Raw genomic sequence first — 18,611 nt, 5'->3', positions numbered from 1 at the left:
ACATTGTCTTGTGGGGCCAAAGCAAGGAAAAACAAAACAGTGAACCTGCAAACAGTGGTGTCAGGAGGGGGAAGTCTGGGAAGCTATGGTGTCTGAGGTGTCCACAGGGGTGAGAGACTGTGAGTCCTTGCTGGCAGGAGAGTGTCCGACACACAAGCATGGAGGAACAGTGTCTAAGCCATTCACACGACTAGGAGATTGTGAATATTTACTAGCAGGAGAATTGACCAGACAGGAGTCTCTAGGTCTCCAGAACCACGGCTAAAAAAGGAAGTAGAGAATTCAAGTTTTCCTACAAAGGGACAATGTAGGGTGCTAGAAATAAATGTATATACAGTAAAAGATTATGACAATAAATGTTTGAAAACAAAGGTTACAATTAAAATAGGTTTTCTGTGCAGGGGGTGATGAGAACCTTGGATCATCAGCTGCACTGGTATGGTAACATGTGTCTGTAATCCCATCACTAAGGAGACAAAGATGAGCAGCTTCCTGGAGCTCTCTGGCCAGCCAGCATGGACAAATCATTGATCTCCAGGCCCAGTGAGAGAAACTATCTTAAAAAATACCGTGGAAAGGAATAGAGGAAGATGCATAATGTCAATCTCTGACTTTCTTACACATGTGCACAACTGCACAACCTCTATTCACATATAGATACACACACAGGTTTTCAGAATAAAATATGCTAATTCAGTGCCATGAAAGGATGCTCTGGTAGCCCTGTGTGGAGGAGTGCTATGCTGAGGCCACTGTCACAGTGCAGCATGGCAGTATTCAAGTCCAAACTCACTGTATGGGTAGTCCTATAGCACTATAGCACAGAAGGCTCCATAGTGAAGACACATGACCTTGGGACCACATTGCGTGTTTGCTATACTGTACTTTGATATTCTTATTAAGGACTTACTTAATAAAAAGGGACTTTATGAGAAAATATTGTGCAGCAGACCTGGCAACAGCAGGCTGCAAAGTTCTTGATAGTAGAGAGAGCTTGTGGAGTAGCTAAATTTAGAGGTGTTTTGTGATATTTCAACAGTGACAACATCACACAGTAGTGCATTTCCCAGAACACATTCCATTCATTGATGACAAGAGACCAAGAGACTGTGTGTGTGTGTGTGTGTGTGTGTGTGTGTGTAGACATGATGTGTGCATACATTGTTAGCCTAAAGTAGCAAACAGATTCCACAGAGGAAAATGAGTTCACAAGGGCATAAAATATTGCAATAGGAGTATGCTTGGGCAAAAGCAAGATAGAGCTAGAGAGGGTTGCCTAAGCTGATTTGACACAATTGTAGTTCACGGATATTCTTGGCTGTGAGGATAGTGGCAAGGTCTCAGGTAGCTGTTGACAGATGTCTTGAAAGAAGTACCTCCTGTGTGAGCTTAAGAACATCCTCTATGACCTCCTGGTGGCTCTTGCCACTGTGTCCATGAGATCTATCTTCAGTGACCTCCTAGTAGTTCTTGTCATTGTTTATATACTAGAGCCATCTTCCATGACCTTGCTCTTGTCACCTAAACATATACACAAGATCTGTCCTCCATGATCTTATGGCTCTTGCTACCATGTATACATGAGATCCATCCCCAATGACCTCCTCATGGCTCTTGTCATCAAGTATATGTACACAAGGTTCCCTCCTTCATAACTTCTCAACTTTATATCTTTGTTGTTGTTAGGGTTCAACACAACAACCCTATTTGTTACAACTTCCACAAGAAAAGCTTAGAAAGAAAGGAAGCCTTCTATCACTTACAAGTAATCTCTTCATTTGTAAAACACTTGGAAATACCTAGGCATACTGTTTTGATCACTTCTGCAGTGTCTCAACAAAGCACCTAGGGCTGGTTAACTAAAAGAGAAAAGAGAAGTATTTAGCTAATGAATTTTAGTCTAAACAGTTGGGTATAGGCTCTTTGAGGACCTGGAAGATGACATCACAAGGGCAGCCTTGAAGAAGGGCCAATCATGTGTAAGGCAGAAGCTAGACATCACCGTCTAACACTTCTCTCCAGAACTAACCCAATCCTAGGGAAACAACATTAATTCCCTTCCAGAGAAGCACCTTCAATGACCCTCTCTATAGGACCCTGCTCTTAAAAGTCCCACCCCCTTTTTATATTTCCAAACTTCTAATACATGATCTCTAGTTGGCTAGTTCAGGAAGCGCAAGGACATCCTGTTTCTCTTGCCTTTGCTAGGTCTAGATAAAACTGATACCTCTGGTCTCCATAAGGAATTGTTAGGAAAAGTTTTACCTGTGTCATTTTAATTCTGACACTTAGGAAAATGAGACATCTAGATGTTGTGGCATCATGCTATTCTCAGATGACTCAATGTAAGGCCAAGCATCAAACATTCTCTTGTATTTAACTGCTCAAAGTCAGGGTTTTCCACCATGTAGACCCTGGGAAGGGATGCTATGATAACCTTGAACTAGAGATGGGGGCAACATTTGAAGAGAATTACAAGACTCCTGCAAAGGATTCCTCGTGTGCTAAATATGGAAGCTCAAAAAAGGAGCCTACCACTGGTATCAGTGACAGATAGAATGGTGATATAACAGCTAAGGCCTGGAGTCACTGCCAGACCATAGGTCCGTCCATGTTTCCTGAAAATCAAAGCCTCTGTAACTTTTTCTGCTTACAATGCCTTTCCACCCAAGGAAATTTAATACCACCCATTCATGCCAGTAACATAAAATAGGTATGCAAATCAACCATTTACTGATATCAAATCATAAAGGCATTCATTTTGAAGCAATTATTTGCTATGCATATTATTTTACCATGTATTAAAGACAAAGGCAGGCATGCAGACTAGTGAAATGGATGCACTTGTTTAACAGAAAGAATTAAATCTCCACTGAATATTTGATACTGTAGAACACAGAGCCTCATCAATGTTTTTCCAAGTTGGTTAATATTTTGATTTTCTAATCATCAAATGGCAGAAGTAGATTCAGGGCCATTTCATAAAATGTAGGATATTATATCCTAATCCCAAGTCTAAATTCATTGAGTTCTTTGTCAAGTTAATGACTCAAACAGCCTTTTTAATCAATGCTTTTATTAATTTTTGTAGAATTTCATACAATGTATTTTCCTCATATTCATCTCCCTTCTTCAATGCCTCCTAGACCCTCCATCACCTCCCTTCCCACCCAACTTCATATTCTCCACCTCCTGCACCCACGGTGAGTCCAGGTTATGTTGGCCAACTATGCCTGGGTGTGAGACCTCCTCACAGTGTGATTGGTGTCCCAGATGTCACACCACTGAAGACTCTTCCCAAAAGTAATAAAATGCCAGCAATGCCCCAGCTATGCTTCAGAGAAGGGAAGGCCTACAGGCCCAGATCTGCTCTCCATGCTGGGCTGTGTCTAGCTTGGTCTTGTACAAGTCTCCTGTGTGTGGTGCGTTATATGTGCATTTTCCCTGTGGGATCTAAAAGAAACTGTTTCTTTGATGTTGTCCATCACCTCTAGTTCTTATGATCTTTCCATGCCTCTTAGATCACATTTAGGACTGAGGACTCTGAAGGCTCTTATTTTCTGTGGATCTCTGTGTTCATTGCCACGTATAGCAAGAAGGAGCTTCTTTGATGAGATGAGTGGTACACCGATCTATAGGTATAGCAGAATATCATTAGGAGTAATTTTTTACTATGTTCATTTAACAGAATAATAATTGATTTCTCCCCTAGGGTCTATGACCTCTCTAGCTACAGGTTCTTGACCTTATTGGCATCTTCATGTATGGGTTTCATCTCATGGAACAGACCTTAAATTCCATTTGGTTGGTTAATCCCATAACATTCATGCTACCATTGCATCAGTCGGTATATCTTGCTAGGCAGGTCATCAAATAACATTTTTTTAAAAAATCAAGCATTGTCACACAATCCAATCCAAAGTTGTACTAATTTGATATTAATATGCTAAGGAATTACAGTAGTAAATACCTAAATCCCTTGTTTTCTATAATTCTATAATTAAGCCATGATGTTTTTATAATAGCAGGAAAAATGGATTAGAGCAAAAAGCCCTGCAATTCATAACACACAGTTGTCTCTAGCCTATGCGGAAGTGTTTCCAGACGGCCAGTGGTGCTATGTGGTATGGTACCATGCACTGTGCAAAGTATGCATGTTGTGTGCTTAGAACCAAAGATGAGGCAGTGCTGAATGCTGCCAGCGGCATCTCAGGTCAGTTATGTGTGGTTTTGAAATAATTTTGGTGCCTTGCATATTGTAAAACTTTTTACTGTTGCTAGATTTTACAACCTTCACTTTCAGTTATGTGACCCCATATGGGGCTGAGAGCCACAGTTTGAAGATGAGAGGGACAGTGCATACCTCTGATCCCAGCACTCGTGTAGCCAGTGCAGGCAGATGTCTGAGTCTGAGGCCATCCTGGTCTACACAGTGAGTTCTAGGCCAGCCAACCAGGGCTACACAGTTAGTTAGACTCTGTTTCAAAATGAACCAACTAACCAACCAAAAAAATATTTTCTTTGGAAGGATAGAAAGATGCTCGGTAGTTGAGAGCACTGACTGTTCTTCCAAGAGACTTAGGATTGAGTCCAACACCCATCCATGTGGCAGCTCACAACTGTCTGAACTCTAGTTCCAGGGGATCTAATGGCCCCTTCTGGCTTCTTAGGGCACCAGGCATGCATGTACACAGGCAAATGTAAAACACTCATATGTGTTTTTAAAGGTTAAATGAAATTTTAAAACATTTGAATGTTTCTTTGAGTAGATAGGTGGGATAGCAATATTATTTTATTAGACTGGATTAGACTGGACCAGCCAAGAGGCCACACGGAGTAAGTGGCCCCTCAGCACAGCAGAGGCACAAGACTCCCAACTGTGTACTTACCTTTTACTCAGCACTCTTCACCCAGAGCTAGCTATAGAGGAAACAGTATAGGTCTTGAAGTGTGTGTGTATGTGCGTGTGTGTGTTAGTGCAGATGCACAATGCCGCAGCATGCATGTGAAGATCAGGAGACAAGAATGTTGGTCCTCACGTCCCACCTTGTTTGAATCAGGGACCCTTGTTTGCTGTTGTGGATGTCAGGCTTGGTGGCCCTGAAAGCTTCTGGGGGGTTCTACCGTCTCTGCATGCAATCTCAGCATAGGAACTTTGGGATGACAGGCCTGGGTCACATGTTCATCTTTCCACGTGTTCTAGGGACCTGACCTCAAGCCCTCACTCTTATGCAGAAAGTTCTTAACCACCTGAGCCATCTCCCAACCCCATTGGTTTTTAGAACATTTTAAAATCCTGTTTAAGCTGGGTATGCTGGCATATGCCTCTAATTCTAGCATTCAAGAGGCAGGCTGGTGTGTCTGAGTTGGAGGCCAGCCTGGCCTAAACAGTGAGTTTTGGATGAGCCGAGGCAGCTCGGAGTGACCTTGTCTCAAAAAAACAAAGCACAAAAATATTAAGTATAAATAAAACTACAGTTTTTTAACTCCACCCAGCCAACTCTAAAGCCAGGTTCTCTTAGGGTAGGTAGGTTTGGATAAGGAACAAGTTTAAAAAAAAATCAAGTAACCCAAATGTCAGTGTATTTTCACCTGTAGATACATAGTTTTCCTTTGTTTCACAAATCATTGAATTATCAGAGATTTTTGTGAGCTAGACAGATATGACCTGGCTGTAATTGCACATAGGGAACAAAAGAAAGTTGGAATTTTATCTTCAAAAGAAATTATTTTATTTAGTTGCACTATTAGTGTCATAAAGCAAAACATAATTGATGCCAAAGTTTTCAGTATAAATATTTAGATAAAGTTGAATTTTATCTTATTTTATTAAATTCAATTAAATTTTAGACATTATGAATATTTGTATAAAAACATGTGATTTTGATATCATGCCCACCTGATTGCTAATGAGATAAATTAGTGCTAGGTGGCAGACTGGCCATATCATGACCAGCAAGTATAAAAATGGATATTGGGAGTGTTTGGTACAACAAGTCCTTTAACCATGGTTTCAATTTCCATGTTTTTGGTTATCCACCAATAGCCACCGTCTGATATATTCAATGGAAAGTTACAGAGATTCATAGGTATTAAATTTCATGTCATTCTGAGCAGTATAATAAAATCTTATGTGTCCCTTCTGATCCCACTGGGATCTTGGCATTATCTCTTTCCCCCAAGCTTCCAGGCTGCCCAGACTACCTGCTTGGGTAATCAGATCCACCCACCATCACAATCCCTTGGTGCTGTGTAAACTTAACCCTGGCCCCATAGCACAAGAGAATGGCTCCTGACACTCATGTGTGTCCCGGTTGTCAAGATTAGTTCATCACACATCTCTCTTTAAGGCTCATTGCAGAGGTATGTAGAGGAAGCATGATACACAGAGGATCCCGTCTTGTCTGGGATTATGAACTCTTACAGGGTACAAGGCAACTGACCTGAAACAATGCATGTGGTGACGGTGAACTCTGCACTCATGAACACGTCCAGAACCAAGGCTGATAGGCAGTGAACACAGACTGGTACGGAAGTGATACATTTTGCAGAAACATCTTGATTTCCTGTGATCTGAGGTTTGAGATTTGGCATGTCAGTTCATTTGTCTCTTCTGCTACCCGAGAGTTCGTGGTATCCAGGCTCCATACATGCATACACAACCCTCATGCAGACAGTTTCCTGGGTAGTGCATTCCTCAGGGCAAGCAAGTAAGAACGGCCAGGGTGGCTCTGATGTATGGAGGTGCTTAGCACTACTGCAGGTCCCCATCACAGTCTGTAGGTCCTGAAAGGGGGTGCAGAGGTGCAGACATGCAGCTAGATCCCACAAACATGGCTGGCAGAATAGTAGGACTGGCCAGTAGGCTAGATGCTAACAGTTTCAAGGCTGAGCAACTGGAAGCTAAAAAGACCAGAGAAGGACTGGGCTGGGGAGCAGATGAGTGACGGTGGCAGAGATGTCATTGGACAGGGGTGGAGAAAGAACAGATGCAGTCTAGGATTTGGATGCCCACAGAGAGGTAGCCGTGGAGACCAGTAGATTCAGTAGAAAGATACAGTTCCTGTGTAAACAGAAGCTGTTGAAAACTCAGATAAAGTTCCTATTGTTCTTCTTCTTCCCCGATGAGCGTTCTTCTTCTTCTCGGAGAGGAAAGGAGGATGCAAGACACAACAAAACCCACGTGGTGCGAGGTTTATTGCAGCATAACAGTAAAGGAAGAGAAGGGAAAAGAGGATGAACGGGTGGTTTTCCAGCTTTTAAAGGGTTCCCCACGCACGTGGGTCAAACGCCATGTTCTGCACCTGCGCAGCCTTTGTGTGGAAAGCTAGGTGCTCCTGGGAAAGGTAGTTCCCCAGACGAGCGACGCTCAGGGGCCTTCTGGGGAATAACACCTATGGTTCCTAGAAAATGATAGGGGTCATCATAAATGCAAACCGCAGAGTATCCCATCCTCCATGGGAAGGAGGACAAGAAGGCGTAGTGTAGGAGCGAAGTCATAAAAGGATACCCAGGACCAAAGTTCAGACATTTCCAAGAAGGCAGCCGATGTCAAACATTGAACTTGGAATATGCCTCATCTCCAAGCTTCTAGCAGCCCGTCTCACAGAGGGTTCTCTAAGGTCCATCCAAGAAGGTTAAAGGATGTTTCCCGTGGGCCCAGCAAGGCCAGGGTAACTGAGCTATACCTACTCCCACTGTCCTCTTCCAGCCTAGGCACACAGTACCCTGGAAGGTGCTACCCCACTACTTTTGAGTGGGTTTTAGTTCTAACCTCAGCTGCCTAAAGTGTGGCAACAGGGCAGATCCGAGAGCAAGCCAGCCTGCTGCCTAGTGACTGCCCTGTCTTTGGCTCCTGCTGAGCAGTTTGAGCAGGACAAAGTATTCTGCCTTCCAGACTGAAGAGATCCAGGTCCCATCTGGAGGCTCTGAACATCACTGGGGTTGAGAGGGGTGTGCCTGAGGCTCAAGACTCCTGACCTTTGGAAGGTGCCTGCAGAGAGGACAGAACATGAACTGAAGTATGCCTTGTGGGGTTCCCCCCTTTTAAAATCCCTTCACAGGAAATATGATATGCCAGGAAGAAGGAGAACTCATGCAGTAGCTGCAGCATCCAGGCTCTCTCAGCTTCTTCTTTCGACAGGTGTGGTTCAGTCCCCTCTCCTTAGAGACAATACCCAGTCTGCCCTGCTGCTATGTCCCCTGCGGTCCTTCTATAGAAAGAAGAGCAGGGAGTCTGCTAGCCAGTGTGGTGAATCAGTCATCAAACAGTGACTGACTTCTCCTAACCAGGGTCAGCCTATCCACAGACACAACCAGCCTCTCAGCCACCTTCATCACACACAAACACACACACACACACACACACACACACACACACACACACACACACACACACACACCAGTGCATAGAGAGCCCAAGGCTTAGTCAGAAAGGCTGACTATTAGGGAAGGGATCTAGATCCTAGCTGATCTGCCCATCCTTCCTATGAAATGCCTAGGTATAGGAGCATGGAGAGTGAGGAGCCCAACCAAAGGGACTTTTCACAAAGACAAGGCCACTGTCCATGGGTGGTCAGCTCCCTGGGTAGTACTTCACCTACATAGCTTCCCCAGCTCAGCTTGCCAACAGAGGGACTCCATTAAGTTGTCCCCATTATAATTCAGATTACAGGAGAGACTTGTGCACATTCTTTCAGGTTAGAATACAAGGGATAAAGAGAAGAGGCAAAATTACTTCACTGTCGCTGCATGTTAATTATATGGAAGCTGCATAAATTGTCAAGTGCAAAGAATTATTCTGATAAATTAAAATACTAATTAAATAGGCTATTGCAGAATTTTGAGAACATTACAGGGTTCCGCTTCTTCAGGTAATTTGCATATCCTTCATCTAGTGAATTTAATTTTAAAGGACTTCTTTTTGTGTTTGGAAACCCTTTTTGTCTCGCATGAAGATAAAAACGGGCTATCTGCTTTACTCTCTGCCTTAGTTGAAGCAGTTTCTTTTGCTGTCCCCATGCCGTGCTGGCCCACTGGTGCCCCCTCATACATACTAGCTCAACTAAAACAAGAACTCAGCTGAAATTTGGGCATGTGGCTGAACAGGACAGTTCCAATAGCTGGAACTGAAGAGGCTGCCCTGCGGAGTCTCGGTGTAATGAAGGCAAGACCTGGCTGTTTCCATAGGTCCGCTGACCTTCACATGCTCCATGGCAGGGAAATATTCCTACACTAAACGAATAAATATAAATAAATTTAATAAAATTTTTAAATAAGCAAAAATTTTAAAAATAAGTAGAAGTAACAGAAAGGCTAGCATGCTTAGGATAAATTCTGCGACGTAAGCATGAAGAAGAAAAAAAAGCAAACTCACCCAGCCTATAATATCTGCACCAGTGAGGGCCTTCCAAGCACAACCCAGGGAACCAACAAGGAGGTGGCACAGCTGGAGAACTTAGCCAGAGACATGAAACAGATCACGAAAGAGCTCGGGGTCATGGGAACCATGGCCACTGCCCCTTGGCAGAGCTGGGACCCATCTACAGCAGGGTCGGGAGACAGAAGGGATTTCTCTGGGGGAAGGGCAGGAGAATAAATTCTGGAATAAGGCTGTCCTTCTGAGTCTTGCTCTCCTATTTGGGTACCACTGGGTTTACTGATGATGATGGTGCTGGGTGTGAAGGACTCAACAGATGGTGGGCGTGACCTCTGTGGTCACCAGGGCTCTCAGTGAAGCCTCTCCCACCCAAGGCTCAGCCCAGATGCCTCAGCCACCTGGAGAGCTCAGTTTGCTCTGTGGCAGAGGATGACTGCGCACTTCTGATCCTCTGGCTGCGTCCCGGCACTGCACACTAGATAAGCAACTGAAGTGATTCCCAGTCTGGCTCTGCACATTAAAAATTTTCTCATGACCAGACCACACAAAGTACAATAACATCTCACTCACTGGCAATGGTCTTGAACTGGCCAGACTGTACTCAGAGGGTGGGAGGCACCCAAAGCACCATAGTGTGCTGGGTAAGCGACTTGAAAAGTACCGAGCTCTGAGTGGCAAAGCAGGGGCTCTGCCTGGAAAACGCACGGCGAGTCATGTAGCTCTGCCCTTCAGAGTCTACACACATGTGGTCGTGTACTGAAAATGTTTTGCCAAGCAGTGATAGGCGAGACACTAAAAGACCATGTTGCCAATCAAGCCATAACAAATGCTTTGTAATTGTTTGCAGTTGTTTGTGTTGTTGACTAACTTTGTTCGGGCTTCTTTACCAAAAGCCATCCTTGCATATTTATCAAATGGAAATTTCCAGATTGAGTTGAAGGCTTCCTGAGGTGCTTACATACCTAGAGCATGACCCAAGAGCATTTCTCTATGGTTTCCTGGGACACCATCTCCAGGCTGCAGGGGTGATGGTGACCCCCTTCTTACAGCAGTATAGGGCATCCCATGGACCACAACGTGGGCTGCCAGGGAATAGGTATCAGCCAGTGCCCTTTCAGAAGTCTTCAGGAGTTGCCTGCTCAGCCGGGGCTGCTTCTGTAACCAAACTCTCACTGCCGCAGCCACCTAGATAGCTCTGTGCTGACTTGCCACGCCAAGACCACACTAAGGAGACACTACTCCCTGGGCCTAGGATACTCTCCTGCTTTTCTAAGAAGAGTTTGTTGACACCAGATTAAGATTCAGCTTAATGAAGTATTGGCTGGCTGCTTTTTATAAAAATCTCTAGTCTGAAATCTCTGCCATCTAGGAAGAACTGCAGTGTTTCTAGATTCATTCTTTAGGCCCTTGGTCAGCCTATTTAGAGAGTTGCTGTTAGCCCACTAATAGCCACCAGGAAGTATGAGCCTATGAAAACATACCACTTTGCACCTCGAGGAAATTTCTTGCCATCCAAGTTCTAAACCTGTGCATCATTGCCTCCACCCCACATCTCCCCACCAGCTGAGGGCGCACTAAATACCTCAGCTCTCTCCTGAATTGCTTTATGTCCACCTTGCTCTTGCAGTACAGTGGTGATTACCTATGTGTAAAAAATAATGTCCATTTGTTAGGAGGGGAACTTTTTTCTACAAGGCAATGAAAGGCCCTGGAGGTAGAGAGGCAGGCAGGCTGTAATTGGATCTCATCTGTATCCCTCTAAAGACATATTTCATTAGCCAAGACTCCTGCAGGTGTTTTATGATAGGAGGTGACAGCAGCTGCTTTTCTCTCGCCGTCTTGTTCTGTAGTAATCACAACAGCATTGCCCTCTTCATTCATAGCATTTTCAGGAAAATTAGGAGTTTTATTTCTTTCTGGTTTTTATTTCCAAAATGACATGAGCTTTACCCAAAAGAATATTTCTACTGAATCATAAGCCGAGGTCAATTGCCTGGTGACATGCTTCCTCTCCGCGAAGTGGGGGCTGCTGGGCCTGTGGCCCGGGCACTACAACTGCTGAGACTTCATTTGCATCTGCTAATTGTTTCCCAAGCTCATTTCTTCTGGCATGATATCAAATAGAATTTGTTCTCTGAAAGTCTTCCTCATGTGAAGTCAGGAACAGATGAGCACAGGGTTTTATTGGAACAAAATCATATGTTTCTGATAGGGGCATGGATTCAAAGGGAGTAAAATAACTCCTGGATCGCGTGATGTAAGCACACAGGCAGCCCTTTCAAAATGTGTGCAGTGCGAGTTAACAAAATAGTTATTTCTCAATGGGCATATACCTATGCGTACACTACACCATTTTAAAATAAGATCTTACAGTTTGTACGGTCTGTTTACATACAATTTCCTATCAAATCTTCAGTAACTGGAGACTGCCTAGAATGGCATGCTTTCAAAGATGATATCTATATATCATATAAGTGCATGACAGCCCCGAAGTTGTGGGCGTGAGAAAGCTGCCCCTACTGTTTCTCTGTCATGTGTCAGCTCGGGCAGGAGAGAGATGCCCTTCCTCCTCCCCTGCCAATCAACACCTGAGACAGGTGAGAGAGCTGGCCTTGAGTCAGAAGGGCAGGAGACCTGCTTTTGCCTGCCACCAGCTACAGCACTTGGGAGAGCAGGCCCTGCATTTTGTGGGGGCAGCACCATAGAGCCAATCTATTGGCAGAGGTGTGTGTGAGCCATCCCTGAAGTTGTGAGCATGGGAAAACTGTCCCCATTACTCATTTGTCACATGGCAGCATGGGCAGGGGAGAGCTGGCCCTGAGATCATAAGGGTGGGAGAACTGCCCCGTCACCCCTCTCACCACCAGCTGCCACACTCAGGAGAGCAGGCCCTGCACCTCGAGTGGGCAGCACAGTAGAGTCAACCCCATTAGTGGTGTGGGTAAGGTAGCTCTGGTGTTGTGAGCATGGTTGTCCCCATTACTCACCTGTCATGTGGAGGCCTGGGCAGGAGAGGAATGCCCCTCCCCCACTCCACTACCCATCAACGTCTGAGGCAGGTGGGAGAGCAGTCCCTGCCCATCCTCTGCTGCAGCGTACAGGACAGTGGTCCCTACGCCATGCCTGGGCAACCCAGTAGAGCTGGCCCTGAAGGTGTGGGTGTGGGAGATCTGATCCTAAGGACATGAAAGCCGGGGAACTGGCCACAATCTTTCTCCTCCCTGCAAAGTGAGGACAAGAGAGAGCTAGTGGGTGGGCCAACTCTGTAACTACTTAGACCCAGAACCAGGATTATGTGTTTTCCCACTCCAACATCCACTCCATCTGTGATCTGCTGAAGCACGTAAAGCGACCAGTCCTGAAGACCCAAAGCTGCAGGATCTCCACAACATAGGGCAAAACAGGATAACAAGAGGAGTTCCAGGGAGGGCCCAGCACTGATAGTGTAGCAGAAACCAGAGGCCTTGAACCAGACCCACGACTCTCTACAATGGACACTTACAAGTAGAGATAAATGGATGGAAAGGTTTACTGTGTGCATCACTGTGCCACACTACACACAAATAAAATAAATTTTACTTGGAAAGGGGATTTGCTACAAGGGCAGAGGGCAGCATGAAGGGATGGGAAATGAATGGGATGGAGATGCACGATGTGGAAGACACAAAGAATAAGTAAAAAGGAAGTTAAATAAAACAACAAAAACACAAAAATGCTATGAACACAGGCGAGCAAGCATCCTCGTGGTATGATTGAGCATGGGCAGGTTTTAGTCTCACTGCACTTTGATATGCCATGTTTTATTGACACTCACAGAAGACCTGCCCTTTCCTAGACCAAAAAGGAGGAGGCGTGGATTGGGTGGTGGGAACAGAGGGGGTTTGGGGAAAGGGATTGGGAGGAGAGAAGGTAGGATAAACTGTGGCTGGAATTAAAACAAAATAAATAAGTATTTAAAAAATAATAAGGGATATGCACCAGGTGTTTAGCTGAGGAAGACCAGCGCCTGAGCGGAGCATAGGGTCCCTGCTATCCACCCATTGCTCAGCGTAGTGCCTCTGTAAGTCAGGCTTCCCAAGCAGCTACTTGCAGGAATTTGTTAATAGATGAGAACACTCTCAAATCCTCTTTCTATACTGACCCCTTTCTTTTGATTTTTTCCCCTCACAGTTGACAACAAAGACCAGCTGGAGAAGACATCTGGGCTGACTATCCTCCAGAGCGGAATCAGGCCGGTGAGTAGTGCAAGGCATATCCTCACAAGGGACCCTCACGGCTGGTGCCACAGTGCTGGGCGGTTGGTGAAGTCTAGAAGCATAGGTTTGGTTTATTGTGTGGTTAATCCAAGGAGCCTTTTGTCAGCTCAGCTGATGGGAAATCAGTCTTCCCGATGTATTGATGCTGACCAATGGTGTAGGAAATGGAACTGTTTATGCTGCCTTTGAAATCACAGTTGGGTAACTCCCCAAGAAAAAAATCTGTCACTTAAACAAAACAGAAGACTCCAAAAAATGATGGTGTCTTATATTGCCTAAATTATTAAAAATGTTCCAGGAAGTCATTTTTCCCTATGAATTCCGTGTTCGGACAAAAGCACAGAGCTATGAATGTATCTATGAAGTGATTTGATGCTGTCAAATCCCTGGTGTACGACCATTGCCTCACTGTTTCCAGACCGGATGATATGTCTTCTCAGTGCTTGCTGGTGACCACTCTCTTGGCCAAGTGACAGTGTCATGAACTGTGCGTGTCCCAGTGGCTGAGGTTCCTCCCAGGAGCTGCACGTAGCCACTTCTAAGTCAGCATGCACCAAAGCCGATCTGTGCTCTCCTGTCTGGAATTTCAAAGTTCACAGCACTTGCTGTTAACGTTAATTAAGCATTAATGAGTGCCCGTTTGTAAGTGTTTGCTGCTATATCTCGGGTTGTCCTTGCGGAGCCACTTACGGACTCACAGATTGTGCAATCAGATCTCTGGCTCCGGGAGCCAGGTGATGCTAAATAGGTGGCTGTTCTCAGAGGCCTGGGTTTCCAGGGAGCTCTGAAGAGGGCTTGAGTACCTGGGATGTCTTAGTTGTTGACAACAGAGTACAGGAGAGTCATACCCTATAATTGATACAAACTTCTAAAAGGACATTCTAAGAGCTTGACAAACGTCACTCTTCTCAGTGTGTTCTTGAAGCCAGGGTGGCCCATCCTCGATTAGCAGTGCAGGTGACAGCTGAGGGCACTCTGGTTGTTTCTTTAGCAGTCAGTGAAGTGGAAGAAAGAAGCCAAGTGTCTTAGGGCTTCCAGAACCATCTGTATCTAAGTGCGGGCCAATGGCCATGTCATTGAGAATAAGTACAGTGTGGAGGCCGGACACTGAGTGCTTAGATGTTGTTGTCTTTCTCTAGATGGGGACAAGCTCAAGTTCTGCCCTATGTTTCCAGTTCAATTTCTTCCTTGGGGAGCAGTGGTGGCACCCAGCCATTGAGAGCAACCCAGAGTTAGGCCACGGTCATTGGTATGACCTGGTTCCAGAAAGCCTAGAAACTGGATTGAGTACGGAAGCCAACAGCAGGTGTGTGATAAGACCCAGCATGGCCTGGGAGGTGACAACTGGCACCTTGCTACTTGGATACTGAATACCCTATCCCTTATTGTAGTGTGACCTTCAGCTGCTCCAGGACAGCCAGAATGTAGAGAAGGGCCATTCCCATTGACCAACTGAGACTTGGCTCTCAAGCTCCTCCCAAGCTTTCCTTGACTGCTTTCATATATGATCCATACTGTCATTCACCACCTTGAGCCTCAGGCTCCACAGTGGCCTACTCAGCATGTAGCCGCTGATGGGGGAGCTGGGAGGTTGGAAAGCTATGTCCTCACCCTTCCAATGGCCAACCTTACTCTACTCACAGCCTCTGACCTCCAGCACTTTCCTAATACCAAGGAATGCAGGCTTTCTCCCTACTCCTACATGTGTACTCCCTATCCAAGCATCTGCCTGCAGTGATGGCCTTGGTGTAGTCTGTCTTCTAACCCTGTGATTCTGTGTGCTCTGACGTCACATAGGCAGTCAGTGTGCACGGCGTGTTCTGAGAGGACTTGCGTGCTTCCCCGTAGATGTGTTCTTCCCTGGGAGACTCCCCCCAGACCTCAGTCCTACCTTTCTGCCATGCTCGTCACCTTTGCTCCTGAGATTCAAGCCAGCAACGCTGAGAGGAGCACAATGCACTGCCACACGCTTCCTGTTTCCCATCTCTCTACTATAATTCTCTCGTCTCAACCAGCAGCTACTTTGAAAGCTGCTGCTTCCTGGACCTTGGAGTTGTCTGACATCACTGTCATGGCCTTGAGCCCAGCTCTCCACATGCTCCATTGGCGTATCCCTCGCCAGCTCTAGGCTGGAAGCTACTCGGACAGGCAGACAGCATTCACAGTAGCGAAACGAAAGAAAGGGTTCAAGCTGAGAAAGCCTTTAGAAAGCTAATCATATCTTTTCCTAATTTTAATTCTCTCATTCAGTCAGCCTGATTTTGATTTTTTAAAGTATATTTCTAATTTTCCTAATTCCCGACTCTGTAACGTAAGGCAGGGTGTGATTGCTAGGAATCTAATGGCATTCACAGATGTGCTTCAGGCACGTTGATTCACACGTGTGATGACAGATCGCAGAATTAAAACCTTTTAAGCCAAATAGAAATATCTCAAAACAAACTTTAAAAACATAAAGAGATTGCGGAGCACACACACACGCCTCCCGAATAGATGGTGTATTGTGGTGCGCACACACACGCCTCCCGATTAGATGGGTGGTATTTCGGTGTATTTCAAAACCTGATGTCTGATACCTTGAGAACTTTTCACATTGCTCACATTAATGAAGCCACTTTTCCTCTGGAGGACAATTATAATTGCTCTGAAGACACATTGGTATATGAACAGAGGCATCCTGGCATGGGGTTAGAGGTTGTAAATTTCTTCTTCAGTATAATTTTGGGTTCTTCCTTTGAAATAACTATAGATTTAAGGTGCTGTAAATTGGATCAGAGAATCCCTACACAACCCTCACCCAGTAGGATCCCCCATGAATCTATGTATGTAAGATTGTAGGCCATTAGCAAAACCAAGAGATTCATGCTATGAGGTGTATATGAATGTCTTTGAGTCTTTAGTACCATGATATAGCATCTAATTTTTTTAAAAAGGACATACGAATTAGTAAGCGACCACCAATGTGAACAGGCAGCCCTGGGGATGTGAGGTCAGCAAGGTCCCCACTGATTCTGACACATTGTGACTTGGGGGTCTTTAGCCATCATGTATCTGTGACAATCTCACAGGGCATGTTGTACCTGGGCAAGGCACAGTAAGCGATGTTAACCATCCCTGGCCATTAGGGAAGGATTCACCTAGACGTCAAAGAGGAGAAACATCGGGTGCCTTTGACAGAGACAATACAGCCTGTGGTAAGGAGGGTACCACTGTATCCTGATGTTGGGAGGCTGCTCAGGGAAGCCCTTCCTAGACGTGGTTGCATAGAGAGGAGAAGCATGGTCATTGAGCTTGTAGATGGAAGGAGGGGATTCTGCAAGCCTACGGCCTGGTGGATATGTATGAGGACACAGGTCAGACATTCCTAGATCCTAGGCTCAGATCCAGTGAACATGACCTCCAGCTGGTCCTCTTGGCTCCTGGCTTGTGTGCTGTGGCCATTAGAGTCACTAACAGCCGTTAGTCACTGGGAAGTGTGTACTGTAATGTGGAGTGAATGAGTGCCCATGAATGCCAGTTCTGGGCAATAGAGTTGGTGCTTCTCCTTGGGTGGCCATCCTCACTGTAGCTCTAGTGAACTCTCTTCTCTACATCCGGAACCTTAGCCTGCCTGTGGGTATTCAGAAGAAACAAGGGATGAGCATGTGTTCAAAAGTATGTGAAAAAAGGGATGGGTGGGGTGTGATGGGTGTGGCAGATACAGTGGTTGGTGTCTATGTGAAGATCAGAAACTGGGTTCAAGATGATGTTGTAGTCATGTCTGATCACATGTCCCTGGTGACCTCATGGCAAAGTAAGAAAGTGTGGTTACTTCATGGCATGGGCCCTACTTCAGCCCATGGCTTACTATGTTCATGTATAGACTAAGAACAACCTTGCAATCAGATTGTAGAGTCCTGTACTCTAGGAAACACAGGCCTTCCGAGAAGCTATGAGCATCACAGGTTGCACAGTCAATCCCCAAAGAGAGCAGACCCCAGGGCATTGCTAAAGGTCCCTACCAGAAGTCCCTTCTACTCCCCACTGAAAGTTCCCAGTTTTTGGCTTTGGGAGCAGATATTAGACCCTGGCTAGAGATGGGGGACAGCGAAGGAGCCAGAACTGCCCTCTGGGGCTAGGGGGCTAGGAGTGCTTCTTTTTCAACTACCGCACTGTTCTCATTGCCATTCTATGAACATCCGCTTCATTTTATTCTAATCTGCATTTCTTGACAAAGGAAGAGGATTTTTTTCTCTTAAATGCAAAAGTGCATAGGCCTGAGAAAAGACTGTTGACTTGTCAGTACTCCTAATTTGTGTTTGAAAAGGAAAATCTGCATGAAATTGCATTAAATACTAAGGCCCCATCTCTCTTTTCTATGCCCAGCTCCTCCACAGCCCCCATGAGTGGTGAGCAGTCTAGACAGACAGAAGCTGAGGTTTCCAGCAGCCCATCCCTGGGTCCCTGGGCTCGGCTCTGGGTCTGATGCTCAGCTTTGATTTGACAGACCCGAGGACCATAGCTACTCACCTGCAGCCCCACTGCTCCACATGGTAAAGAAAACTGCACCCGAACGTGTCCCACACAATTACCTGTACTTGCTGTATGGGCAAATATGAACTCATTGTGAATTCCTTTCTTTCCAGAACCACCACAGAGTGCACCAAGCTCCCAGTGTCTCATGGGTCTTTCATGCTCCCCTGTGACTCAGAGGTAGAGAGCAACCATATGACGTAGCAGTTGCCATAGTAACAAATTCAATTTTTATTCAATATCAAGGTAAATAGTCACGTAAAATGAAGTAAGTCACATCTGATGGTGGTTACCCACCCACTCCTTGTTCTTTCCTAACATTTTCGTGTATATTTTATAAAAATATACATAATGTATATTTCAAATACAGAGATATGACTTACTGCCTGCTGGGCCTGAGGGTGACATCTTTTCCCCTTTTCCCCTTGAGAAGCAGAGGGGGCAAATTGGCCAATGTCTTCATG

General features: G+C 45.4%; 2 protein-coding genes across 2 annotated transcripts in view; both read left to right on the top strand.

Moving 5' to 3' along the window:
- Ptprn2 (protein tyrosine phosphatase receptor type N2) overlaps positions 1 to 18,611 on the top strand; it is a 707,251-nt gene that overhangs the window by 448,676 nt on the left and 239,964 nt on the right. Inside the window, exon 12 of the mRNA XM_075948076.1 lies at positions 13,550 to 13,614. Within this exon, the coding sequence (XP_075804191.1) occupies positions 13,550 to 13,614 (65 nt within the window). The remainder of the gene's footprint in view (positions 1 to 13,549; positions 13,615 to 18,611) is intronic.
- The window catches only part of Ncapg2 (non-SMC condensin II complex subunit G2), a 564,457-nt gene that overhangs the window by 535,252 nt on the left and 10,594 nt on the right, over positions 1 to 18,611 (top strand). The window lies entirely within an intron of this gene.

The sequence above is a fragment of the Microtus pennsylvanicus genome, chromosome 14 (assembly GCF_037038515.1).
Source record: "Microtus pennsylvanicus isolate mMicPen1 chromosome 14, mMicPen1.hap1, whole genome shotgun sequence".
NCBI lineage: Eukaryota > Metazoa > Chordata > Mammalia > Rodentia > Cricetidae > Microtus > Microtus pennsylvanicus.
This window is presented reverse-complemented; position numbering and strand designations above follow the sequence as displayed.